This window comes from Prionailurus bengalensis, chromosome E1 (genome assembly GCF_016509475.1).
Source record: "Prionailurus bengalensis isolate Pbe53 chromosome E1, Fcat_Pben_1.1_paternal_pri, whole genome shotgun sequence".
Lineage (NCBI taxonomy): Eukaryota > Metazoa > Chordata > Mammalia > Carnivora > Felidae > Prionailurus > Prionailurus bengalensis.
In genome coordinates, this window is record NC_057347.1 from 36,259,656 (window position 1) to 36,285,610 (window position 25,955).

Below are 25,955 nucleotides of genomic sequence, written 5' to 3' on the forward strand. Positions count from 1 at the left end.
TGGTATAGCCCACCGCAGGGAGGGAGCCCTCTGGGAGCGGGCGCGGATTGGGAAGGCCCGGCCAGCCCTGCCGGAAGCACTCTTGCAGAAGTGACATTGGTGACAGCATGTCCCTCATCACAGGACTTTATAATGGCACTTTGTCTGGTTGCCTGGAGATCTCCGGGAGGTGGTGAGTTGTGCTGTAGAAAACGGAGGCACAGCGTGGTTTAGGGACTTCCACAGGGCGAGTCCCCCTCCCCCCTCCCCCCCCCCCCCCCCCCCCCCCGTCCTCCTCCCCAACTCGGGCCAAGCCTGCACTCCGTAGTGCCTGGCGATGATCTTCAAGTCTGCATCTCTCCTCTGAAGCCTGTGTGACTCCTGTTCCCTCCTCACAGCCCTTTATCATTGATGGGTTCAAGTTTGACCTGCGGATTTACGTGCTGATGACGTCCTGTGACCCCCTCCGGATTTTTGCATACAACGAAGGGCTAGCTCGCTTCGCCACCACCTCCTACTCCCACCCCTGCGCAGACAACCTGGTGAGCTCAGGGGACGTGCCTCCTCCCCCGCTGCTCCTTAGGGAGACGAAAAGCCCCCAGTTAAACCCACGTCCTCAAGACACTGTGGCTACGGGCTGTCATTTGTTGAACACTTACTACGTGCCGGGTTGCATCCGTCCCTTCACTTGGCCCTGTTAGGAGCCCTCGGAAATAGGGATTATCATCTCTCCATTTCACAAACGCGGAAATGAAAACTCAGGGTGTAAGGGACTTGGCGGAGGTCGTGGAACGAGGAAGAGAGGAGGCTGGGACCCGTGGCCAGAGCTGCCCTGCTTCAAAGCTAGCGCTCCAGATCTGCGGGAGAGCCTCCGCCCACACCTTCAGACCACCCCCCCACCCCAGGACTCCTGAAATGTCCCTCAGGCACTGAACCACCCAAACGCAGGAGGGGTTGGACTCTCTTCTGCCCTAGGCTCCGGGATACCACTTGACTTCCTCTGTTTTGCCACTTGAACCAAGCCCAAGGCCTCCCCTGTCTCTTCTTTAAGACCTAGGGGCCCCGGGAGGGCAAGGAGAGGAAGTGGGAGACCCCACAGAGTTGCGTGTCTCTCTCTCTCTCTCTCTCCCCAGGATGACATCTGCATGCACCTGACTAATTATTCCATCAATAAGCACAGCTCCAATTTCGTTCGAGATGCTCAGGCCGGGAGCAAGAGGTAAGGAAGCCCCTTCACTTCTCTCGTCTTGCCCCACCAGGCTCGGAGCCACGGTCTGCGATTCTACCCAAACCCCGTCGGTCCCCCCTGGTGGTTCCATCTTGGGTCACATGGTCTCAGAAACTATTTCTTGGCCTCCGTAGTCGCTGCCCTCTGGCTGTTAATCATTAAAAGCAGGCTACCTCGTAAACCCTAGGAGGTTGGGAGGAGGAGAGAGAAACGCGTACTGTTTCCCCAGCAGGATACACACACACACACACACACACACACACACACGTACGCACGCGTGCACGCCAAAACATACGCCTGGTACGTTGGGCCCTTCTGAGATTTCCAAACCAATAGATATTTATCGATCGCTGGTCTGCCACGCTATGAAGGACAGGTCAGGCGGATGGTCCTTGGGCCTGTGGTTTCCTGGGGTGTTGTTCCAACAGAGATTCTCAAATGATAAGTCACGACGTGTGTGGCGTGTGTTGACAAGACTGTGGCTGGCCAGCTTTGAGAACCGCCCCCCCCCCCTCCGCCCCACCTCCCAGGTGCGGGGAAATGAGAGGAATGCCTGAGGATCTTCCCAGTTACTACATTCATGTGATCGGCTAATCCTGTCTCATTGGAGTTTTAGGAGAAAGGGGGAGCTGAAGGAAGGGAGCCTGCCAGGCACCAGGGGAAGGGAGAGTGGTGCCTCCTGTGTGGTGGGGGCCGTGCCGGGCAGGGGGGGGGGGGCTTTGTTTACAGTTCCCCCCCCCCCCCCCACGCATCTTCAGAGCACTACGACAGAGGCGTTATAATCTGCCCTTTGTAGGTGGAGAACTATGAGTTAGGTACTATGTCCATTTTACAGACAGGGAAACTGAGGTCTCTGAGAGGTTAAGCTGCCCCAGGCCCCACAACTGTCAGTGCTAGAACAGGATGAGAAGGTAGGTCTGCTAGATTCCAAGGCGCGTGCTCTGCCCCCTGCCTGAGGCTTCCGAGGGCTGATAAACGCGCAATCTGTTTGGCTTTGGAGCCTCAGGGAGGCACGTGAGATTTCACAAGTCCCTTGGTGGCAGAGTTCCAAAAAGCAAACGGAAAATCACTAGCTGAAGCCTGCTCGAAGGGGAGGCCTCCCCTGTTTCCGAGGGCGCCCCCTCCCCACCCCACCCCCCCCCCCCCCGCTCCCCACCTTGACCGTGGACGCCAGCTCAGCCTTGGGCGCCCTTGCAGGTTGAGTGATGGTGCTCAGTGAGGCCTGGCTTTCAGTCCTGGCTCTGAGTCTGGCCAGCTCAGTCAGCGTGGGCAGCGATCTTTGAGCCTTGGCTTCGTGGCGTGTAAGATGTGGGCAGTGAGATGCCCTGCCCACCTCCCACAGTCACCCCCATGAGACTCAAATGACCTGTGGGACAGTGCTCAGGGTCACCGTGACTTTCCCTAAGGGCCTCTTATGAGAAGGCAATAGGCTTTGCGCCCTCGGGCCATGACGGAGGGGTGGCAGGGGGTGCCGGGACTAAGGGGAGAGTGCGTGGTATGGTTCTGCCACCTTGCACCCCCCTTCCTCCTTCCTCCTCTGTTTCCTCAACTCTCTTTCCCCCCAGGCCAGGCCTCCCCGCTCTGCTCCGCTCCCCCGCCCTCCCCCCTGCCCTCTCTCCCTGAGTTCTGGGCTCATCCTTCCCCAGTGCACCTGGACATGTCCTGTTGCCTACGACTCAGCATTTCCTCACCCCTTGCTCCCACCCCCGCATTCTAGAATGGTTCCCCTGCCCAGCTTCCCCATCTCTTCCTCCTGACCTGCAGGATTAGGGAGCTCGGTGTCCTTGAATCCCGAAGATTCCTCCTTCAGAGGTCCCTGTGTCCCTTCCTTTCCACCAGACCCAGACCTCAGACCCAAGGGCTGCTCAGCCCCCTGGCTCTTCACCCTAAATCCAGACTTTAACTTCTCTGTACCTCCATTTTCTCATCTCTAAGATAATTTAGTAATCAGGGCGCCTGGGTGGCTCAGTCGATTGAGCGTCCGACTTTGGCTCAGGGCATGATCTCCGCGTTCACGGGTTCGAGCCCCACATCAGGCTCTGGGCAGACGGCTCAGAGCCTGGAGCCTGCTTCCGATTCTGTGTCTCCCCCTCTCTCTCTCTGCTCCTCCCCAGCTCACACTCTGTCTCTGTCTCAAAAATAAATACACGTTAAATAAATAAATAAATAAAACGACATGGGAAACTACGAATACTGGCTGGCCAGCCTCAGATATGCCGTCAAGGACCTATTGAGATGACGTATGTGAATAAGCTTCAAAAACAATAACCCCCACGCAGGTGGGTTGTGTTATTCTGTATTCTGTATACAGTACTCCCCCTTGTCTGTGGTTTCCTTTTCCGCGGTTTCAGTTACCCGCGGTTAACTGTGGCCCCGGGAGCAGATGATCCTCCTGATGGAGGATGGTCAGCCTAATGTTGCGTCACAACGTCCGCGTCACTCACCTCATTTGTCTCATCGGGGTAGGCGTCGTATCTCGCATCAGCTTCGTAAGCCGGGTGAGCGCAGGAAGGTGTTTCGAGAGCGTGCAGGAGAGACCACAGTCACACAACTTTTATTATGGTATATTGTTATCATCATTCTATTTTTCCTTGTTGTTGTTCATCTCTCACTGTGCCTAATTTAGAAATTAAGCCTCATCACGGATGTGTCTGCAGAGGGGAGAGCATAGTACCTGCAGGGTCTGGTGCTCTCCACGGGTTCAGGCATCCCCTGGGGGTCTGGGAATGTATCCCCTGTGGATAACGGGGTGGCGGGGGGGGGGGGACTTCTCTACTCATTACTGGAAAATGGTAGAGCCAGAGTAAAACTCCCGTGTCTACCCTGAACCCCTAGGCCATGGTCTGTGCTATTTGCTCCATGGGGTTCTACCAGGACGCTCTTTGGCTCATATTCCGTATACAGGCCTTGCTTGTTCCCACTTCTCCATCTTTGCTCAGCTCCAACCAAAACCATGGGGGAACATCCTCGAAGGCCCTTCGGGCTCGCTAAGCTTCCATACTGCCTTCTCCGATCTGGTTCTAGGTTCTGGTGCAGCCATATAACCACTGTGAAACCAGTCGTCTCTATGGGCCTCTGTTTCCTCATTTAATCAGATGAGAGGATTGGGTTCCATCTCTGAGGAAGCCCCACAACTGTCAGTGCTATGGGATCTGAGTCAAGCCACCCACCTTCCCGTTTCTGGACCCCCACCACCCTCTGGTCAACGTCAGCCATAGCCCGTAACTGCTCTGGGTTTGGTGCACATGTCTGTCTTGTGTCCTTGCTTGTACTTAAGTTCCCTGAGGGTTAGAGCGATGCCCTGGCCTTCTGGGCACCTCCCATGTTGCCAGGCAGAGTCCTTCTTTCCTTCTGTCCCTCCTTTGTCCTTCGCTCTTCTTCCTCTTCCCCGCCTTCGGAGGTGATCTGCTTCTGACGCTGACTGCCTTACCCGCCCCCAATTCCCCTGTCCCCAGCTTGAGGCCAACTGCACCTCCGGTAAGTCCCCCACCAGGTGCACACTCAGCAGGAACAGTGGAGGGGAAGACAGAACAATGGGAAACCTGGCAGGGCTCGGGGTGGGGGGGGGGGCAGAGACCAGGCCCTCTTCATCTTTCGAGGTGCCTGGCACATAGCTGGTGTGTTAAATTGAATTGGCTAACCACTGGGCATTATGAAATTACACGATAATGGATATTCATTGTGATGTGCCTGAGTCATCAAGAAGAGGTTACGCCATGATTTGCAACGTCTGTTATAAGAAGTGTATAATCTATTTGGGGAAGATTTATTTCCCAATTAGGCAAATTAAATACATTTTTTTTTTTTTTTTTTTTACACTTGAATGGATTGGCTTCAAGCGATCTGGAAAATTCATTTATGGGCAACACTTTATACCCTGACAATGGCGGGGGCGGGGGGGAGGTGGGCTTCTGTGTTCAGTGGCCTTTGCTAATCTGTCTTTACATGAATGCATCCTTGGTTGGTCATTTCATATGTGGGTTGACTCCCCAAATGGTCCTTAGCTTCCCATGGCTGCGGGATCGTGAGTTTCGCATGTTCAGCAGACCCTCGGCAAATGTGCGTTGACTGACTGCCCCGCTTCCTCCTTTTTGGCCCCATTGGCTGGAGTCCCGTGAGCTCTTTGCACTGCCTTGTGAGCCCCTGTCTCTTGTCTTGTCTTCCCCTCTGCTCTTCCCACCCCTGTGTCTCTCCCTCACACATTCCCACTTTCCCTCCGTGTGCGCATGCGTGTGCATGTGAGCGGGTGGCTGTGTGTCCCCACCGCCGCCTCTTAGACCTGTCAGCTGTGCCCTTTCTCTGGACTGCCCAGCTCAGAGCTGACCAGAGCACCCCTTCAGACGTTTCCTCACGAACCTCTCCACACGGGGTAGACGTCCTCTGATCTGTGTAATAGGGTGACCAGCGGGTGACTGAGGGGTTTTCTGGGATGTGAGACTCTCAGTTCTAAAATCAGGACTGTCCTAGTTTGCCTGGGACAGTCGGTAACCCTCTCTGTGGCGGTGCCCTGGGGCTGCCTTTTCCCTGTGGATAGTCCTAAAGCAAAGTTTCTGTGAATCTAGTGTCCCCAGAAGCCCCTCAGATGGCTGGCGTGGGACCCAAGTATTGGTGTTCTTAGAAGGCTCCCTACGTGTTTCTAATGAACACCAAAGGCTGAGAAACCATTTGCCATCAAAGCCAAACCCTAATGTAGGATGTTGGGTGGTTTCTTTTCTTTTTTTTTTTTTTTTTTTTGCACCCATTAAGCTTTCCACCCAGAATACCTTGTCCCTGCCCCGGCCTCACGGGTGTTTTCTGGGTCACAGTGAAAGTGCCCAAGCCAGGTCTTATGTGTCACTTTACTTGCACCCACTTCAGGGCCGCAGAGGCTTGAGGACTGTGGCCCTATATCTCCTGCAGGCCCCTTCTGAGCTGACACAACCCTGTTGTCGCCCTGCACCCCGGGCGTCCATCCCCGTTAACTCCCGGGACCTCTCCAGAAGTTTCTCGGTGCCAGCGTGAGATGGCCTTAGCTGACCAGAGGGGGGCCGCTTTTGCCTCATGGCCTGTGGTTTCCTTCCAGGAAGCTCTCCACCTTCAGCGTGTACATGGAGAGCCACGGCTACAACACGGAGCAGGTCTGGAGAGATATCGAGGACGTCATCATCAAGACGATCATCTCCGCCCACCCCATCATCAAGCATAACTACCACACCTGCTTCCCCAACCACACACTCAACAGCGCCTGCTTTGAAATCCTGGGCTTTGACATTTTGCTGGACCACAAACTCAAGCCCTGGCTGCTGGAGGTAGAGGGGTTGGGGCGAGGGGTGAACACTGGCCGCTCTTACTGGGGTCGGCGGGGGTCAGGCTCATGCCTTCATCCCCCCCTCCGCTCAGCCAGATCCTCGCAATCAAGCTCCCGGCCAAGCCAGTTCATCTGCCCGGGGCTTGCTGCCCGGGGCTGAGAAGTGGCCACCAGAGGGGGTAGACGGCCAGGGATTAGGGAATTCCTTGTGTCTTCTTGAAGTCCACCCAGAGGGGGGGTGGAGAAACCGTTGATCTCAGGCGCAGAAAGCCTCCAAAGACAGCTTTGTCTTTTGTAATAGAATCATCTCCCAGAGAGGGGGTGTGGTTCATCAGAACTGGGTGATGATATTCGAGATCAGACCGGAGCTGCCGGGCCTGGCTGTCGGGGGCTTGGGCCACTCGGTTCCAAGCACCAACAGAGAGTGGGCTGGTGTCTGTGGCCGCGGGAGTGGGTGGAGAGCCGCTCAACGAGTTTCCTGTCTCCCCCAGACCCATGGCAGGGTGCCCCGCAGCACGTTACGTAGGACGTCTAAACAGGACGGACTTTTCCGCGAGCAGGAATGAGTTCTCTCCCCCTCAGTCCTGCTCAGGGTCCCGAATGCATCGCTCTGATTTCTTCCCCACCTCCCAGCCTGACCTTTTGGACTGGGTCTGGGTCAGCCAGACCCTCTGGCTGGTCTCCCAGCCAGACCCTTCCATCTGTCCTATGGGATGGCATGTACCTGAGAGAGCACGCACACCAGGGGGAGGGGAGACCAAAGACGGGGCACCCCTGATGCTTCTCGAGAGGAAAGGCCTGATGGGACGGGCGCCCGGGTGGCTCAGTCAGCTCAGCGTCAGACTTCTGCTCAGGTTGCGATCTTGTGGTCGGGGTTCGGGGGATGGAGCCCTGCACCGGGCTAGGCACAGTCAGTGAGGAGCCTGCTTGGGATTCTCTCTCCTCTCTCTGTCCCTCCCCTCCCCCGTCAGAATAAATAAACTTCTAAAAAATCATAAAAGAAAAAAAAAAAGAGGAAAGGGCTGAAATATACGCTGGTTAAACCAGAGGATATTCTCCTTCCTCCTTTTCTCACTCTGGCTGCCGTGCGGACTCCCCCTCCCTGTCTCTCCCCCCTCACCTGGTAGCCAGGGCCCCAAGCTGGGCTGAGGCTGCTCCCTGGAGGTGGCATTTTGGCCTCACTCCCTGCCTCCGCTCTGGACAGCCCAGCCCTCCCCCTCCCCCCGGTGCCTTCACAGGTCAACCACTCTCCGAGCTTCTCCACCGACTCCTGGCTGGATAAAGAGGTGAAAGACAGTCTGCTATATGACACTTTGGTCCTGATCAACCTGGGAAGCTGTGACAAAAAGAAAGTCTTGGAGGAGGAGAGACAACGGGGGCGGTTCCTGCAAAAATGTCGTTCTCGGCAGACCAGGTACAGAGGTGCCCCGAGACCCTGGAGACCCCACTGTCTGTGACTTCCCTGCTCCCAGTAACACTGGCCTGGCCTGGTCCTCAGACAGCCTACTGGTTATGTGGCCTTCCTGTCACTTCTCTGAGCCTCAGTGTTCTTTCTGTGAAATGGAGCCAGTGATACCTAAGTGGAATGAAATGAGATAAAGGTTCATCACAGTGCCTGGCACGATAGGGTGTGTTAGAGACCGTGAGGAGTCTTGCCTGCTGGGGGCAGGCAAAATGAGTGAAGGGGGTTAAAAGCTACAAACTTCCATTTATCAAATAAATAAGTCATGGGGATATGATGTAGGGCATGGCGACTATAATTAGTAAGACTGTATTGCATGTTTGAAAATTGCACAGAGTAGCTCCTGGGTGGCTCAGTCGGTTAAGCATCTGACTTCGGCTCAGGTCGTGATCTCACGGTTCGTGAGTTCAAGCCCCACGTCGGGCTCTGTGCTGACAGCTCAGAGCCTGGAGCCTGCTTCCGAGTCTGTGTTTCCCTCTCTCTCTCTCTCTCTCTCTGCCCCTCCCCTGCTCATGCTCTGTCTGTCAAAAATAAATAAAATAAACAAATAAACAAAAATAAATAAACATTTTTTTAAGTTAAAAAAATAAAGAAAGTTGCTAAGAGAGTAGATCTTAAATGTTCTCATCACAAAAACATTTTTGTTAACTGTATGGTGATCAATGTTAAGTAGACTTATCGTGGGGATCGTTTCATGATATATAACAATATCGAATTGTGTTGTACACCCGAGAAATGAACAGGGTGGTATATGTAAATGATACCTCAATTAAAGCAAGTAATTGCATTTAAAAAAAGAATCTTGTCCCGAGTTGGTGGGGAGGGAAGTCAATTCTAACAAATGATAATCCTATTTGGAAAATTAGCTTATATATGCAGAAAGGGGCCTTTTGAACAGTTTTACTGTGAGCATTCTTTTTTTTTTTTTTTGTACTTTAAAATAGGAGTTTGGGGCACCTGGGTGGCTCAGTCGGTTAGGCGCCCGACTTCGGCTCAGGTCATGATCTCACAGTTTGTGAGTTCGAGTCCCGCGTCCGGCCCTGTGCTGACAGCTCGGAGCCCGGAGCCTGCTTCGGATTCTGTGCCTCCCTCTCTCTCTGCCTCTCCCCTGCTCACGCTCTGTCTCTCTCTGTCTCTCAAAAATAAATAAATGTTAAAAAAATTTTTTTTAATTTTTTTTTTTCAACGTTTATTTATTTTTGGGACAGAGAGAGACAGAGCATGAACGGGGGAGGGGCAGAGAGAGAGGGAGACACAGAATCGGAAACAGGCTCCAGGCTCTGAGCCATCAGCCCAGAGCCTGACGCGGGGCTCGAACTCACGGACCGCGAGATCGTGACCTGGCTGAAGTCGGACGCTTAACCGACTGAGCCACCCAGGCGCCCCCCAAAAAAATTTTAAATAGGAGATTTAGTTATAGACAGAACTATATCCCGGGTATGAGTTCATTAAGTATAAGATGAAGATTCAGGGATCACCAATCCCCAAATTAAAACCATTCCTTCATTTTTGCTGAAAGACCCATTGGTCTGTCCTACCCCATGTTACCTGTTGGCAAGAGCGAGCGCCCCCTGCTCCCCGAGTGGCAGCACCTGCCTTTAAACAGGGGCCTTCAGGGGCGCCTGGGTGGCTCAGTCGGTTGAGCGTCCGACTTCAGCTCAGGTCACGATCTCACGGACCGTGAGTTCGAGCCCCGCGTCGGGCTCTGGGCTGATGGCTCGGAGCCTGGAGCCTGCTTCCGGTTCTGTCTCCCTCTCTTTCTGCCCCTCCCCCGTTCATGCTCTGTCTCTCTCTGTCTCAAAAATAAATAAACGTTAAAAAAAAAATTAATAAAAAAAATTAATTAAAAAAAAAAAATAAACAGGGGACTTCATTCTGCGGAGCGATTCTCATGTCTGAAGAGCCTGAACTTGGTGGAAGAAATGCCTTTGTGGCTTTTCAGATCCCCCTGAAGCCCCTCTCCTCCCATGAGCAGAACCAACCCTTGGGGGGTGGGGGGTGGGCTTCTGACGCAGAGGCAATAGCATCTACTTTGTGACAGCACTGTGTTTCTCAGGGCACTTTTGCGGGTGCCCCGTCTTCCCTGTGAAGACAGGTGGGTAGCGGGGGGTGTTATATGGTCCTGTCGTTGGAGCTAAGGAGACCAAGCGTCTGGGAGGGAAACTGAGTTGCACGAGGTCGCCCCGCCGGGAAGTGACAGGTCTGGAGCCAAGAACCCAGGGAGTCTGCCGCTTGGGACTCCTCCGGGCTGCCTTCCACTGAGCCGGCTCTGTCTCAACTTCTCCGGGAGGAGGCAGCCTCCGTTAGGGAGGAGCCGGGGCTCTCCCCTGAATCATCCTCTTGGTCATGGCTTGGCCCCCGGATAAGCTCCGTGCTCTCGGTTTCCCTGCTGTAAAAGGGACTCATCATTCCTCCCTCTCTGACCTCCAGCTCCCCGAGGGGCTGTGAGGGAGAATGAGATCATCGCAGCTCGTAAAAGCTCAGCCAAAGAAGCCCTCACATTTAGCAACCTCTCCAGAGGAGGGAAATCAGGGCTGCAAAGGGGGGGGGTGGCCACAGTCCGCCTCCTCCCACCTGAGCCAAGGGGAAACTGGGATCTTGTATGACGAGAGACCTTGGTGAGCAGCCGGAAAGACTGTCCCAACCAGCGTTTAGTGCCTCATGACAACGGCTGTCCCGAGAGGGCTAGAATCAGTCCCGCACATTTATTTAGCAAATACGGGTTGACCGCCGTTGTGTGCGAGGCCTCCGCCTGGCCCCAGGTGACGTCCGGCTTGGCACGTCCCTTCCTAGAAAATCTACAGCAGCCTTGCATTCTGTTCCCCAACAGGATCGAGGAGGTCAAGGGTTTCCAGGCTGTGTGGTTAGAGAAAACTGAGAAGTTCGAGAAGGAAAACTGTGGAGGGTTCCGCCTGATTTATCCTACTCTGAATGCAGAGAAGTATGAGAAGTTTTTCCAGGGAAACAACTCTCTCTTCCAGAATACTGTTGCCTCCAGGGCTCGGGAGGTGTATGCCCGGTAGGAAGGCTCTGGGTGAGGTGGGTGGGTGTCGGGGGGGGGGGGGGGGACATTATACTTGACCTTTAGGGTGACTGGCCCGGCACAGCGAGGAGGGTCTTTTATTTATTTACTTTTTTAATTCTTTAATGTTTATTTATTTTTGAGAGAGAGAGAGAGAGACAGCGTGAGCAGGGGAGGGGCAGAGAGAGAGAGAGGGAGCCACAGAGTCCAAAGCAGGCTCCGGGCTCTGAGCTGTCAGCGCAGAGCCCGATGCGGGGCTCGAACCCACAGACTCTGAGATCATGACCTGAGCTGAAGTCGGACGCTTAACCGACTGCGCCACCCAGGAGCCCCCCCCCCCCCTTTTTTTTTTAATTTTTTTTTTTCAACGTTTATTTATTTTTGGGACAGAGAGAGACAGAGCATGAACGGGGGAGGGGCAGAGAGAGAGGGAGACACAGAATCGGAAACAGGCTCCAGGCTCTGGGCCATCATCAGCCCAGAGCCCGATGCGGGGCTCGAACTCACGGACCGCGAGATCGTGACCTGGCTGAAGTCAGACGCTTAACTGACTGCGCCACCCAGGAGCCCCCCCCCCTTTTTTTTTTTTATAAAGTTTATCTATTTTTGAGAGAGAGTAAGAGGGCGAGGGGAGGAGGGGCAGAGAGAGAAGGCGAGAGAATCCCAAGCAGGCTCGGCGCTGTCCACACATGGAGCCCCATGCGGGGCTCCAGCCCACAGACTGTGAGATCACGACCTGAGCCGGAATCCAGAGTTGGACGCTTAACTGACTTAGCCACCCAGGCGCCCCACGAGAAAGGTCTTTGAGCTTCAGTCCCCAACCTGGGAGTTGCCGGGGATATATTTGCTTTGGTCTCACAAGGACCAGGAATGCTAAGATACCCTGGTGTGGGGCGTTAAGTGGATATGTGGCTGTTTCTAGAAACTCGTCCCTGAGAGAGGCACCCTCACCCCTCTCCAGAAACCCCAGTCCCTCAGAACTCCTGAATCCCCACAGGTAGGAAACCTAAGAGCTGGAAGGGACTCATCCTGTCCCGTCTAATCCCTACCCATCACTCATTTTATGGAAGGGGAGATCAGAGCCCAGAAGGGGTCACATAGCAGGTGATGGCAAAAAAGAAATCGGAATCTCTGTCTCCTGACCCGGGTGACCGAGTTAGTCCCACTACGTCATTGGCCAGAGAGGTGTAGTGGTCCAACACGGGGGCCCCTTGGTTTGGCCGCCTACCCCGACCCTCTTCCAGGCACCTGCCACGCGTGGCCCGCTGGGAAGTGGAGACAGAGACAAGGGGGTGGAGCCTCGTAGAGCCACTTGCTTTGCGTGTCTCCCTGGATGCTGTTCCCCAGGCTGGGAATGGTCTGGTGGGAGGAATGCCTCCCCCCCTCCCCCCCGCCTCCTGCTCTGTGCCCTGCAATGTCATGGATGCAGGCCGGACACGCTGGGGGAAGGACATGTGGAGCATTGCCCTTCTTTGCCGAGTCTCATCGCCCCCCCTCGGGGGACAATAGCCCGCATTTGCAGCCCACCCCTCACCTCCCTGACGCTCGCTGTTCCTCACGGACAGGCAGCTGATCCAGGAGCTGAGACTCAAACAGGAGAAAAAATCCTTCCAAACGAAAGAGAAGAAGGCAGAGACGCAGGGGGAGTCGGCCGGCGAGCGAGCGAGGGGCAAGACCGCGAGGAGCTGGCCACAGAAACCACAGCAGGAACACAAGGCCACGGCCCCCGTCTCCAGACAAGTAAACCCGGCGGGGAGGGGCGCCCGTGTGCCCAGCGCCCTTCCTCGGCTGGGGCCGGTCCGTGGGGGGCTGCTGAGGAGGCCCCTGCTCAGAGCCCTGACGCACTGAAGGAATGGGGGGGCTGCACGGAGGGCTGGGCCCCAGGAGGCAGGGGGGGCCTGGAAGTCACAAGGAGCCCGGCGTCCTTCAGACGCTCACCAGCCCTCCAGTGGGAGTGAAAGCAGCCAGGAGGCCAGGCACGGTCCCCATGTAGGCCGCGGGCTCCGGGCCCACTTGTACTCATAGGTCCCACCTCCGGCTTGGGTTGGAATGCTCGCCTCCAGCAGGCCAGGGGCACAGCTGGGGTGGGGGTGGGGGTGGGGCGCAGAGAAGAGCCTTAGGGACGCAGGACCCTCCCCATTACATGGGGTGACTGACCACAGCTGGGTCCTTCCAGCCTGCCCGCTGCTCAGAGTGTGTGGCCCAGCCCCGGCCTGTGGGCCAGCTGTCCCGTTGTCCTACCGTCTGAATCTTTGGATTCCCCCTCTCTGCCACACTGTCTCTTCTGGCTCGGTGGAAGGACTCACGCTGGCTTTTTGGACCATCTCCTTTTTCTCCAACACTCGCCTGAAGGGGCAAGATTAGAGCAGGATCTTTTTTTTTTTTTTTTTTCCTATGTTTTTTATAACTCTGTTAGGGTCGTAGGCCCTTTGAGAATCTGATAAAAGCTATGGAACCTCTTGCCAGAAAATATATAAAGGTACAGTTTTAAAACTGCAGTCTTCGGGGCGCCTGGGTGGCTCAGTCGGTTAAGCGGCCGACTTCGGCTCAGGTCACGATCTCGCGGTCCGTGAGTTCGAGCCCCGCGGCGGGCTCTGTGCCGACCGCTCAGAGCCTGGAGCCTGTTTCCGATTCTGTGTCTCCCTCTCTCTCTGCCCCTCCCCCGTTCATGCTCTATCTCTCTCTGTCTCAAAAATTAATAAATGTTAAAAAGAAAATTAAAACAAAACAAACTGCAGTCTTAAGTGGCTCAGAGATGCCATGAAACTATCCATGAGCCCTCTAGAACCACGGATTAGAGACACTTTGGGACCAATTGCTTTCCTTCTCTTCTCCTTGGCACCTACCCTGGGTGCAGATGCATCTGGAAATGGACACAGCTGGGTTCCCACGGGCCGTGTTTGGTTTCCTCCCTTCCCAGAATCTCCAGCCATTGACGTTAGTGTCCTGCACACCTGAGTTGCTCTTGAGTGTCAGAGATGCAAAGACAAATGAGACAGACAGCAGCCTCGCCCCGGAGGCCCCCACAAAAGAGGCCGGCCCTGCACGGCGGCACACCTCTGCACCTGACCTGAGGCACTCGAGCCTTCTCGGCTGCCCGGGGCTGGAGCTCGGTAACCCCCTCTCCAGAATCAAGGAGGTCAAGTCCGCCTCCGCAGTGAACATATTCACCAGCACTGAGGTGAGTGGAGTCCTCTACCTCCCCAGAGGGCTGAGCTCAGGGGGCGGTGGTAGGAGGAGTCTTGCTTTCTGGTGCCTTCTCTACCCCTGAGTCCTCACTGTCTGTCTCTGGGTGAGCCGCTCAAGCCTCGATTTCCCCACCTGGGAAGCCCGAGTTGTGGAATAGCATTACCTGCTAGGAGAACGGACCCTTACTTCTAGGGCTTTTCAAATGTTAATCATGGGCCCACCAAACGCTGGGTCACGACTGTACTCTAACTACTGGAAAATCTTCAGCGCTGTTGGGCCTCAGCTCGGTCCAAGTGCTTTTCAAGTTTCTAACCATAGCCCACAGTAGAAATCCATTTTATTTCATCCGTACGTAGACACACACTGAAAAAAAACTTTCCAGAAAAGTGCTTGGGGGGGTTCCTGGCTGGCTAAGTCGGGGGAGCAAGCGACTCTTGATCTTGGGGTTGTAAGTTCGAGCCCCATGTAGGGTGGGGAGATCACTTAAAAGTAAAATCATAAGGGGCGCCTGGGTGGCTCTGTCGGTTGGGCGTCTGACTTCGCCTCAGGTCATGATCTCGCGGTTTGTGAGTTCGAGGCCCGCGTCGGGCTCTGTGCCGACAGCTCAGAGCCTGGAGCTTGCTTCGGATTCTGTGTCTCCCTCTCTCCGCCCCTCCCTTGTGCATGCTCTGTCTCTCTCTCAAAAATAAACATTAAAGGGGTGCCTGGGTGGCTCAGCCGGTTGAGCGTCCGACTTCGGCTCAGGTCATGATCTCGAGGTCCGTGAGTTCGAGCCCCACGTCAGGCTCTGTGTCGACAGCTCAAAGCCTGGAGCCTGTTTCACATTCTGTGTCTCCCTCTCTCTCTCTGACTCTCCCCTGTTCATGCTCTGTCTCTCTCTGTCTCAAAAATAAATAAACGTTAAGAAAAAAATTTAAAAAAAAAAACGTTAAAAAATTTTTTTAAAGGTTAAGATGGTAAATCTTGTGTGTGTGTGTGTGTGTGTGTGTGTTATTTTACTGCAATAAAAAAATAAGAATAAAGAGTATGCATTGGGATCTGGCTGCCTCTGTTTGGATACTTGGATCCTAGAGTCTCCTATATGACTTCTGTCTAGTCACTCTTATCTCCCTAAGCCTTAGATTACTCATTGAGAAAAATGGTCATTTAATAATAATAACTACAGAGGATTACTTTGAGTGTTAAATGAAAGAATTGACGAAAATGTTTAGGGGCACCTGGGTGGCTCAGTCAGTTAAGTGTCCGGGTCTTGATTTGGGCTCGGGTCATGATCTCGTGGTTCATGGGATCCAGCCCCACGTCGGGCTCTGAGCTGACCGCACGGTCCCTGCTTGGGATTCTCTCTTTTCCCTCCCTCTCTTTCTGTCCCTTGCCAACTTGCACGAGTGCTCTTGCGTGCATGTTCTCTCTCTCAAAAAAAATAAACTTAAAAAAAAAAAAGGAAAAAGAGGTTTAGACTGGTGCCTGGTGCACAGGACTCTGGAAGCATTAGCTGTTATTTCAATATTCGTGTGACTTCTTAAGACTGCCTCTGTTCTCTTCTCATTAATTAATTAATGACTAATTAATTAAGACTTAAAGCGGTACCGCTTAACTCTAAAGAGGTTTTCAAAAAATAAGGCAACAACATTTTATTGTCTTTTTTTTTCTTTTTTGGATTTCATATGCAGAGGGCTGGTTCAGTAAAAATCCTTGGTTCATTCAAAGTCTTTGTGCCTTTCATTTACTTATTTTTTTCCTCTTATCTCTATGCTTATCCACCATGTTTGGTTAGTGTGTTTCCTGGCAAAGTAGAGATTTTTTTAATGTTTATTTTTGAGAGAGAGACAGACAGAGTGTGAGCAGGTGAGGGACAAAGAGAGAGGGAGACACAGAATCCGAAGCAGGCTCCAGGCTCTGAGCGGTCAACATAGAGCCCGACGCAGGGCTCGAACCCGTGAACCGCGAGATCATGACCTGAGCTGAAGTCAATGCTTAACCCACTGAGCCACCCAGATGCCCCAGTAGAGATTTCTTTTTTTTTTTTAATGCATGCACTTAAACTTTATTTAAATGTGATTGGGTTATTTATCTCATTCTATGACCCAGTCTTTTTCTTGTTGAGCCCTGTTTTTTTTTTTTTTATTTAAAAAAAATTTTTTTTTTCAACATTTATTTACTTTTGGGACAGAGAGAGACAGAGCATGAACGGGGGAGGGGCAGAGAGAGAGGGAGACACAGAATCGGAAACAGGCTCCAGGCTCTGAGCCATCAGCCCAGAGCCTGACGCGGGGCTCAAACTCACGGACCGCGAGATCGTGACCCGGCTGAAGTCGGACGCTCAACCGACTGCACCACCCAGGCGCCCCTCTTTTCTTTTTTTAAGGTTAAATTTGGGTGCATTGAAATGCTCAAAAATTTTTGAAAAGTTTATGTACTTAAGTAATCTCTCCACCCAATGTGAGGCTTGCACTTGAATCCAGAGTCACATGCTGTTCTGACTGAGCCAGCCAGCCACCCTGAAATGTTCAAATCTTAACTGTACGATTCTGACAAATAAACACATCTATGTAATCTCTATCCCTGTCACAGTGTAGAAGTTTCTGACATCTCCAGAAAATTCCCTCCTGCCCTTTTCCTGGCAATTGTCCCCCTCACCTCCCTCCCCCCCCCCCCGCCCCCGTTCCCTGTGTCCGTCATTCAAGAACAAGGGATCCTGACCCTGGCTTTTTTGACCTTGGACTATTTTGCCTATTCTAGAATCTTACATAAATGGAATAAAATAATACATATTCTTTTGTGTCTGTCTTCTTTAGCTGAATATTATATCTGAGATCCATTCATGTTGTTGGGTCTATCAATAGTTGGTTCTTCATTGCTGAATTATAATCTATTGTACAAATCTACTGCAGTTTATCATTCTCCTGTTGATGGACATGTGGGTTGTTCCCAGTTTTTATTTTTTTATTGCTACTGTGATTAAAGTTTCTATGAACATTGCTGTACAAGTCTTTGTGGACATATGTTTTCATTTCCCTTGGGTAACTACCTAGAAGAAGTTTGCTAGGTCAAAGGGTAGATCTGTGTCGAACTTTATAAGAAACTCCAAAATCTTTATTTAAAGTGATTGTATCATTTGTACATTTCCACTGACAATGAACGAGAGTTCCATTTGTCCCTCTGTCCACGTTTGGGGTTATCTGCTTTTTAAATTTCAGCTACTCTACTGGCTATTTGTGATTTCACTTTGTAGTTTTAATTTTCAGTTCCCTGGTCGTTAACTGTTTTGAGACTTTGTCAGGTGCATGTTGGTCATTCGTATTATCTTTCTTTGTGAAGAGTCTGTCAAGTTTTTGCTTCCCTCTCTTTTAAAAGTTAGGATTTTTTATCTTTTTCTTATTGACTTGTCGGAATTCTTTGTATATCCTGGAAACCTGCTTATTCTTTTTCTTTCCTTTTTTTCTTAAGTTTTTTTTTTTCTTAATCTTTATTTTTGAGAGAGAGAGAGGGACAGAGCACGAGCAGGGGAGGGGCAGAGAGAGAGGGAGACACAGAATCCGAAGCAGGCTCCAGGCTCTGAGCTGTCAGCACAAGCCTGAATTGGGGCTCAAACTCACGAACTGCGATATCATAACCTGAGCCGAAGTCGGACACTTAGCTGACTGAGCCCCCCAGGGGCCCCATGGCTTCTTTTTCTTACTAGTGCCTTTGATTAGTGAAAATTTTTAATTTTGATGAAGTTTATCAATTTTTCTCTTATTGCTTTCTGTGTCCTATTTAAGAAATTTCATGTACTTCCAGGTCATAAAGATGTTCTCTTCGTTTTTTCCTAAAAGCTTTATAGCTTTAGCTTTGTGTATAGGTCCATGGTCCATTTCAAATTAATTTTGGGGTATGCTTGGTGATGGGAACCAGGGTTTGTTTTTCCCATATGTGTTGCTACTTTGAACACTATTTTAAAAAAATTTTTAAAAAGACTTTTTTTTTTTTTTTTTGAGAGAGAAAGAAAGAGAGCAGGCAGGGGAGGGACAGAGGAAGAAGGAGAGAGAGAATCTTAAGCACCCTCCATGCCCAATGTGCAGCCTGATGTGGGACTTGATCTCATGACCGTGAGACCATGACCTGAGCCAAAATCAAGAGTCAGACGCTTAACCAACTGAACCACTCAGGCACCCCTCTAACACTGTTTATTGAAAAGACTTTCCAGGGCGCCTGGGTGGCGCAGTCAGTTAAGCGTCCGACTTCAGCCAGGTCACGATCTCGCGGTCCGGGAGTTCGAGCCCCGCATCGGGCTCTGGGCTGATGGCTCGGAGCCTGGAGCCTGTTTCCGATTCTGTGTCTCCCTCTCTCTCTGCCCCTCCCCCGTTCATGCTCTGTCTCTCTCTGTCCCAAAAATAAATAAACGTTGAAAAAAAAAATTAAAAAAAAAAAAGAAAAGACTTTCCTGTGGGGCGGCTGCGTGGCTCAGTCGGTTAAGCATCTGACTTCGGCTCAGGTCATGATTTCCCCATTCGTGGATTCGAGCCCCGTGTCAGGCTCTGTGCTCTTTTATTAGGCACACGTTTGCAATTATTTTGTCTTTTTGGTATATTGACCCTTTTTTCAATCATGAAATGATAAAATCCTCCTTATCCCAGATAATACTCCTTGTGTAAGGATCTATTTTGTTTGACATTAATATAACCACTTCAGCTGATTATGGTTAGTATTTGCATGGTATATCTTTTTATTCTCAACATTTTTTTCTCATTATATTTAAAGAGGATCTCTTATAGGCAGACGTAAGTGGATCTTGCTTTTTTAAATTTTTTAAAGTTTATTCATTTTCCAGAGACAGAGACATAGTGTGAGTGGGGGAGGGGCAGAGAGAGAGAGGGAGACAGAATCTGAAGCAGGGTCTGAGCTGTAAGTACAGAGCCCTGTGCTGGGCTCGAACTCACGGACCATGAGATCATGACCTGAGCTGAAGTCAAGACGTTTAACTGACTGAGCTACCCAGGCGCCCTGGATCTCATTTTTTTTTATCCGGTATAATAACCTCTGCTTTCTAATTAGGGCATTTACTCCATTTTCATTTAATACAGCTATTAATACCATTGAATTTAGAGCTGAATTTTTGTTGTTTGTTTCCTATTCATCTCTTCTGTTTTTGCTTTTTTCCTTGTGTTCCTCCTTTTCTGCCTTCTTTTGGGCTAGTTGAAAATTGAATTTTTGTGGGCTGCCTGGGTGACTCAGTCAGTTGGACATCCTACTCTTGGTTTTGGCTCAGGTCATGATCTCATGGTTTGTGAGTTGGAGCCCTGTGTCAAGCTCTGTGCTGACAGCATGGAGCCTGCTTGGGATTCTCTCTCTCTCTCTCTCTCTCTCTCTCTCTCTCTCTCTCTCCCCCTCTCTCTCTGCTGCTCCATCATGCTTTCTCTCTCTCTCAAAAACAAATGAACTTAAAACAAATAAAGGTTTTCTTTAAAAAACTGAATATTTATGGGGCGCCTGGGTGGCTCAGTCGGTTGAGTGTCTGACTTCGGCTCAGGTCATGATATTGCAGTTCATGAGTTCGAGCCCCGCGTCGGGCTCTGTGCTGACTGCTCAGAGCCTGGAGGCTGCTTTGGATTCTGTGTCTCATTCTCACTCTGCCCCTCCCCAGCTTGTGCTCTGTCTCTCTCCCTCTCAAAAAGAAACATCCAAAAAAAAAAAAAATTAAAATTAAAACCCTGAATATTTGTTAGTTTTAATTCATTCATTTAGTTAGTGATAATTTTTGCATTTTTTTAGTGGTGGTTCTAAGGATTGCAAAATGCATCTCCAGCCTGTCAGAATCTACTTAAGAGGTAATGGATTTCATTCTGAATATAGGAAAATTATTCCCTCTTTTGTGCTAATGTACATTATAAATCCCACAACACGGTGTTATAAATTTTGCTTTTTTTAGCTTTACTTTTTAAATTAATTTTTTATTATTTTTTAATGTTTATTTACTTTTTTTATGTTTTTGCTTATTTTTGAGAGAGAGAGAGAGAGAGAGAGAGAGAGAGAGAGAGAGAAAGACAATGTGAGCAGTGGAGGGGCAGAGAGAGAGGGAGACACAGAATCCGAAGCAGGCTCCAGGCTCTGAGCTGTCAGCACAGAGCCCGATGCGGGGCTCAAACTCACAAACCGCGAGATCATGACCTGAGCCGAAGTCAGATGCTTAACTGACTGAGCCACCCAGGTGCCCCTCAACTTTATTTTTAACTAATCCCTACCCCCACTGTGGGGCTTGAACTCAACCCTGAGATTAAGAGTTCCATGCTCCGATCACCTGGGTGGCTCAGTTGGTTAAGTGTCTGACTTCACCTCAGGTCATGATCTCATGGTTTGTGAGTTCGAGCCTTGCATTGGGCTCTGAGCTGACAGCTCAGAACCTGGAGCCTGCTTCAGATTCTGTGTCTCCCCATCTCACTACCCCTCCCCTGCTCATTCTCTGTGTCTCTCACTAAAAAATAAACGTTTAGGGGCTCCTGGGTGGCTCAGTCGGTTAAGCAGCCGACTTCGGCTCAGGTCATGATCTCGCGGTCTGTGAGTTTGAGCCCCGCCTCGGGCTCTGTGCTGACCGCTCAGAGCCTGGAGCCTGTTTCAGATTCTGTGTCTCCCTCTCTCTCTGACCCCACCCTCCCCGTTCATGCTTTCTCTCTCTGTGTCTCAAAAATAAATAAACATTAAAAAAAATAAAAAAAAAAACGTTTAAAAATTAAAAAAAAAAAAGAGTTCCATGCTCCACTGACTGAGCCAGCCAAGCGCCCCTAAATTTTGCTTTAAACAGTCATAATATTTAAAAGAATTAAGAAGAAAGACTTAAATAACAAAGTTCCATTATCTTCCCATCTTCTTTTTCTTTTTTTAATAAGTCAACGGTATCCATAATATTGTCTGCTGTATATAATGTATATACATTTTTCTCTGGCTGTTCCCTTTATCTCCAGATTTCAGCTCTTTGTGATGTCTATGGGTATCATTTCCTTTTGGAAGAGTTTCTTTTTTTTCTTTTTTTCTCTTTTTTTCTTTTTAAAAAAATTTTTTTAACGTTTTATTTTTTTTATTTTTGAGACAGAGAGAGAGAAAGCATGAACAGGGGAGGGTCAGAGAGAGGGAGACACAGAATCTGAAACAGGCTCCAGGCTCTGAGCCGTCAGCACAGAGCCCAACGCGGGGCTCGAACTCACGGACCGCGAGATCATGACCTGGGCGGAGGTCGGCCGCTTAACCGACTGAGCCACCCAGGCGCCCCTTTTCTTTTTTTTTTAAAGAAATCTCCACCCCCAGTGTGGGGCTTGAACTCACAACCTCGAGATCAAGAGTCGCGTGCTCTTCTGACTGAGCCAGCCAGGCGCCCCCATCTGGATGCCATTTTATTCGTATTCGTTCTACTTAGGAGTCTTGAGCTTATTGGTCTTGTAAATTGCTGTCTTTCACCAGGTTCCAGAAGTTTATGGCTGCTAGTTCTTCAAATGTTTCTTCTGCCTTATTTCATTCCTCTCTATTTTACTGCCTCTATGACCACTCTAGGTACCTCAGAGAAGAAGAATCATACAACACTTATACTGTTGTGTTGGACTTATTTTGCTTAGCATCACATTTTCAAAGTCCACGCATGTTGCAACATATATCAGAATTTCTTTCCTTTTTAAGGCTGAATAGTATTCCATTGGATGCATGTGCCACATTCTGTTTCTTCTTTCTTCTGTTGGTGGACAAATGGGTTATGTCCACCTTTTGGCTATTGTGAATAATGTTGCTGGGAACATTGGCGTATACACTTTTTTTGAAAAGGAGCTATCTAATAACTCATTCGGTATGTATACCTAGAAGCAGAAATGCTGAATCGTAGTGCATTTGTAACCTTATTAACTGTTTCTAGATGGTTCACCAAAATGGCCGTACCAGTCTACCTTCTCATCAGCAGTGCCTGAGTGTCCCTGAATACCTATTTTTCGGATGAGCAATCTCGAGTGTTTAAAATCTCTCGTGTATTAAAAACAATAACAACAAAGAAAGTTCTGTGGACACCCCCCCACCCCCCCCACCCCCGGATCCTCTGCCCTAATGTTTGTTTAACCAATTCCTGGTGAGGAAACCATTTGACTTAATCTTTCTTGCTGCTGATGAGCTTGGCTTACTTTGTTGGAATCCAGAAGGCATAGGAAGGAGCCCTAGGCTTCGACAATCTCATTTTGGGCTATTTTCTCTTCCAGCCCTTAACCTCAGTGGAAACCTCCCCAGATTCCACCACCCAGGACTCAGACTCCCCAGAGTCTCTGCCTAGCATGACCGTGAAAACCAGCTCTGAGTACAGTAGCCCCAAGACGGTCTCCTTGAAATACAGGCAGCACCACATCTCCCAGCACCTCCTCCAGGGGAAAATCTCGAAAATTTCTCTGCCGACAAATTCCCAGAGCTTCTTAGGAAATCTGAACCAGAGCTGGGCTTCGCCGAAGAGTGACGCGAGGAAGCAGAGTCTGATGTCTGAGCTATTCACCAAGGTTCCCCTGAGGGAGAAGCTCTCCCTGTTCCCAGCTCACGACAACCCAAAGCTGGTGCTGAGTAACAAGTCACGTGAGTGCCAGCGCGAATGGCATGTGCCAAGGGCCTAGGGGGTGGAGCCACCAACGGAACCAGTCCTCATCTTTGAGGAGTGGCCATTCTGGGGTGGGGGATGCAGCCCCTGCCCTCAGGCAGATGGGAGACCCCAGCCTGATGGTGGAGACATAAGCCATGTCCTTAAGGAGTCTCTAGTCTTACCAGAAACACAAAAAAAGGCAAAAAAAAAAAAAAAAGAATTTTTCTTTTAAATGTTCATTTATTTATTTTGAGAGAGGGACAGAGAGGGAGGGAGAATGCGAGCGGGGGAGGGGAAGAGAGAGAAGAGAGAGAGAGACCCCCATGAACTGTGAGATCATGACCTGAGCTGAAATCAAGAGTCTGATGCTTAACCTAAGACTGAGCCACCCAGTGCCCTGAGATCTTTTTTTCTCCTTTTAATGTCTTATTTATTTTTGAGAGAGAGAGAGAGAGAGAGAGAGAGAGCAAGCGGGGGAGGGGCAGAGAGAGAGGGAGACCAAGGATCTGTCTGGGCTGACAGCAACGAGCTCAATGAGGGGGCTCGAACTCGTGAATCGAGAGCTCATGACCTGAGCTGAAGCCGGATGCTCAACCCACTGAGCCACCCAGGTGCCCCGCTCCCCCCTCCCCCCCCCCCCATAGAATGCTTTTGACAAGTACCCTGTTCAATTTCCTGCTTCTCATTCAAATGAGCTGCATCCAGCCGAGTCACAGGGTATTGGGGGAGGGGCATTCAGTCTGGCAACAGGAAGAGAAACTACTTGGAGGAGAGAAGCAGTGGCTGATTCGGATTGAGGACCCTCAGGCGGTTTGAGGCCAGGGGACCCTAGTGGGAGGTGTGCCGAGTCCAGCGGCACACGTTGATGATGCCAATGACTTTGCCTTTCCAGAAAACCACTCCCTGCCCTGGGAGTGCTGCTGGGGCGGCCAAAGCTCTGGCAGGAAGAGGCGGCTGCACGTCTCCTCCCTTGTGCTCCTGCACCATCGTCCGAGCTACAATGTTTCTCTGAAGGATCTGCTGGTGGTCGCCACCCCAGCCCGACTGGATCCGAGGCCTGGCCGAAGCCACGGGGGAAGCGTACACTCACTGCCCGATCGCTGGCCCAAGAGGATGTGAGCGGAGCTAGGTAGGTCCGCCCATATTCCCTTCGCGTGCTTGCTGATTGGCGGGCACCACAGGTACGTATTTCTGGAATGTCGGATGGGCAGGTGGATGGCTGGAGCGATAAAAGACACACGTACTAGAGCAGAGGTCCGAGTTCTGGGGCTTTCTTTGGTCAGTGTCATACCCTCCACACGTCAAGGCGATGCACCATATCTCACGTGATCCTCAGGTCACATGCTGCGAGGTTGGCACGAAGACATCATTACTTTGTCCTCAACTTGCAGATGAAGAGAATCAAGGTTTCGGGGCATTAGACGACCCGCCCAACCTCACACAAGTGATGGGTTCTGGACAAATAACCCCGTGTTTCTTCCTCTCTACCGCTCTGCTGTGAACGTAGAGCCCATCTTGACCCATGGGAAGAAAGGAGCCCTGCTTAAATCACTATGATCTCATCATCCTGCCTCCGGAGCCACTTTCACAGTGGATGGGTCACTGAGTCGAGGCCTTCAGAGGTGTCAACCCTTGAGTTTTTGGGAGATATGTAGCCCCTTGTGTAGATTTTAAGATGATCAAGAGCGGGGCACCTGGGTGGCTCAGTCAGCTGAGCGTCCGACTTTGGCTCAGGTCATGATCTCACAATCCATGAGTTCGAGCCCCGCGTGGGGGTCCGGCTCTGTGCTGACAGCTCAGAGCGTGGAGCCCGTTTCTGATTCTGTGTCTGTCTCTCTCTCTCACCCTCCCCTGCTCACTCTCTGTCTCAAAAAAAAAAAAAAAAAAAAAAGTTAAAGGAAATATATATATATCTTTTTTTTTTTTTTTTTTTTCAGAATGAGACCGGATCTCTGCCATTGTTTCTCTTTCCACGTCGTATTCCCAGGAAATGATTTATCTTTTCTTAAAGTGTCCACAACGTCCATAGGATCAACGGAAAGTTTTATTTCCTCATCTAGATATCCTGGTCTCACAACTGCCTCCCATTAACATCACTGGGCCAACAGCCTTGCCTTTTGTGCCCTCCCAGCTAGCTTCCGGTGCTGAAGGACCGTGACTTATGAGAAGTATTGGAGCTGCCCCAGGAGCCACCCCCAGCTGCCCCACCAGTGGCATTCCTACGGGTCCCTCAGATGGCATCGTCATCCAGAACACTCCCCCCCCCCCCCCCCCCCAGGTAGAGCAGTGTGAAGGGAAGCATGTTTCAGGGAAGGACTCAAAGCTTCCAGGGACGCAAAGCCCCCAGTCCACCAACAGGCCTGTGTCAGTTGGCTTTCAACCTCGAAGAGAAAAGACCGAGAAAGGGCCAGGCCTGAATGGAGAATTCTGAGCCCTGAATGGAGAATTCTGAGCCCTGAGACCAGACCTCCTCCCACCCCAGCCACCTCTGTGCCCAAACACCTTTGTGCCACCTCCCTCACCGGCCCACATCGATCCTGCTGACGGAGAAAGGAGTGAGGCGAGAGTGCCCAGCGTGCAATGTTTCTTCCGTCAACCTGCAGAAATGACGCATCTTCCCCTCAAGTGTACATTAATAAATTGCCACGCTCAATGCCAGGGTGGTGAGCCTGATCCAGAGGGGGGATGGGAAGGGGGAAGGGGGAAGGGGGAGAGATCGTTCCCGCAAGCAACTCCTTGGTAAGAAAGCTCCAAATTCACTGAAAATGCATCAGGAGCCTTTGAAGAATCTCTTTGGATGAATGGTAGGCCCTGCCCTCCTTGCTGGGAGGCTAGTGCCCAAGGTGGCCCTTTGCGCAGGGGGCGGGGGGCACGGTGGCTGCCGTGTGCCTGTCCAGCATCAGTTCTGGCTAGACTCCGGGTGTAACATTTCATTCTGCCGGTTCATTCTCTACCCTCTCCAGGAATGTGATCCAAGATTTTGCCCCTCTTGTTCTTCCTGAGTGAGAGCCCAGGAATGAGGAGCTTTGGAGGCGGGGCGGGGGAAGAAGGGTGAGGTCCCAAGTCAAGAACCTGCCTCCCAATGTTGATGCAGCTCTGCTTTTTGAATTCCTACTGGCACGAATTTCTGGCCTCAAGGATGCCGGGGGTTCTGGGATACTTGAAGCGCACACAGCTCTCCTCACTCAGTTACCCAAAGGAGTGAATGGAGAAGCC

General features: G+C 51.0%; 1 protein-coding gene across 2 annotated transcripts in view; it reads left to right on the plus strand.

Moving 5' to 3' along the window:
• The window catches only part of TTLL6 (tubulin tyrosine ligase like 6), a 39,296-nt gene extending 13,904 nt beyond the window's left edge, over positions 1-25,392 (plus strand). For both annotated transcript variants that reach the window (XM_043584165.1, XM_043584166.1), the window contains 10 exons: positions 378-521; positions 1,113-1,198; positions 6,270-6,495; positions 7,733-7,908; positions 10,787-10,975; positions 12,544-12,718; positions 13,899-14,159; positions 22,375-22,735; positions 23,632-23,868; positions 24,677-25,392. In XM_043584165.1, coding sequence (XP_043440100.1) covers positions 378-521; positions 1,113-1,198; positions 6,270-6,495; positions 7,733-7,908; positions 10,787-10,975; positions 12,544-12,718; positions 13,899-14,159; positions 22,375-22,735; positions 23,632-23,858 — 1,845 coding nt within the window. In that variant the 3' untranslated portion in view covers positions 23,859-23,868; positions 24,677-25,392. The remainder of the gene's footprint in view (positions 1-377; positions 522-1,112; positions 1,199-6,269; positions 6,496-7,732; positions 7,909-10,786; positions 10,976-12,543; positions 12,719-13,898; positions 14,160-22,374; positions 22,736-23,631; positions 23,869-24,676) is intronic.
• The last annotated feature ends 563 nt before the right edge of the window (positions 25,393-25,955 follow it).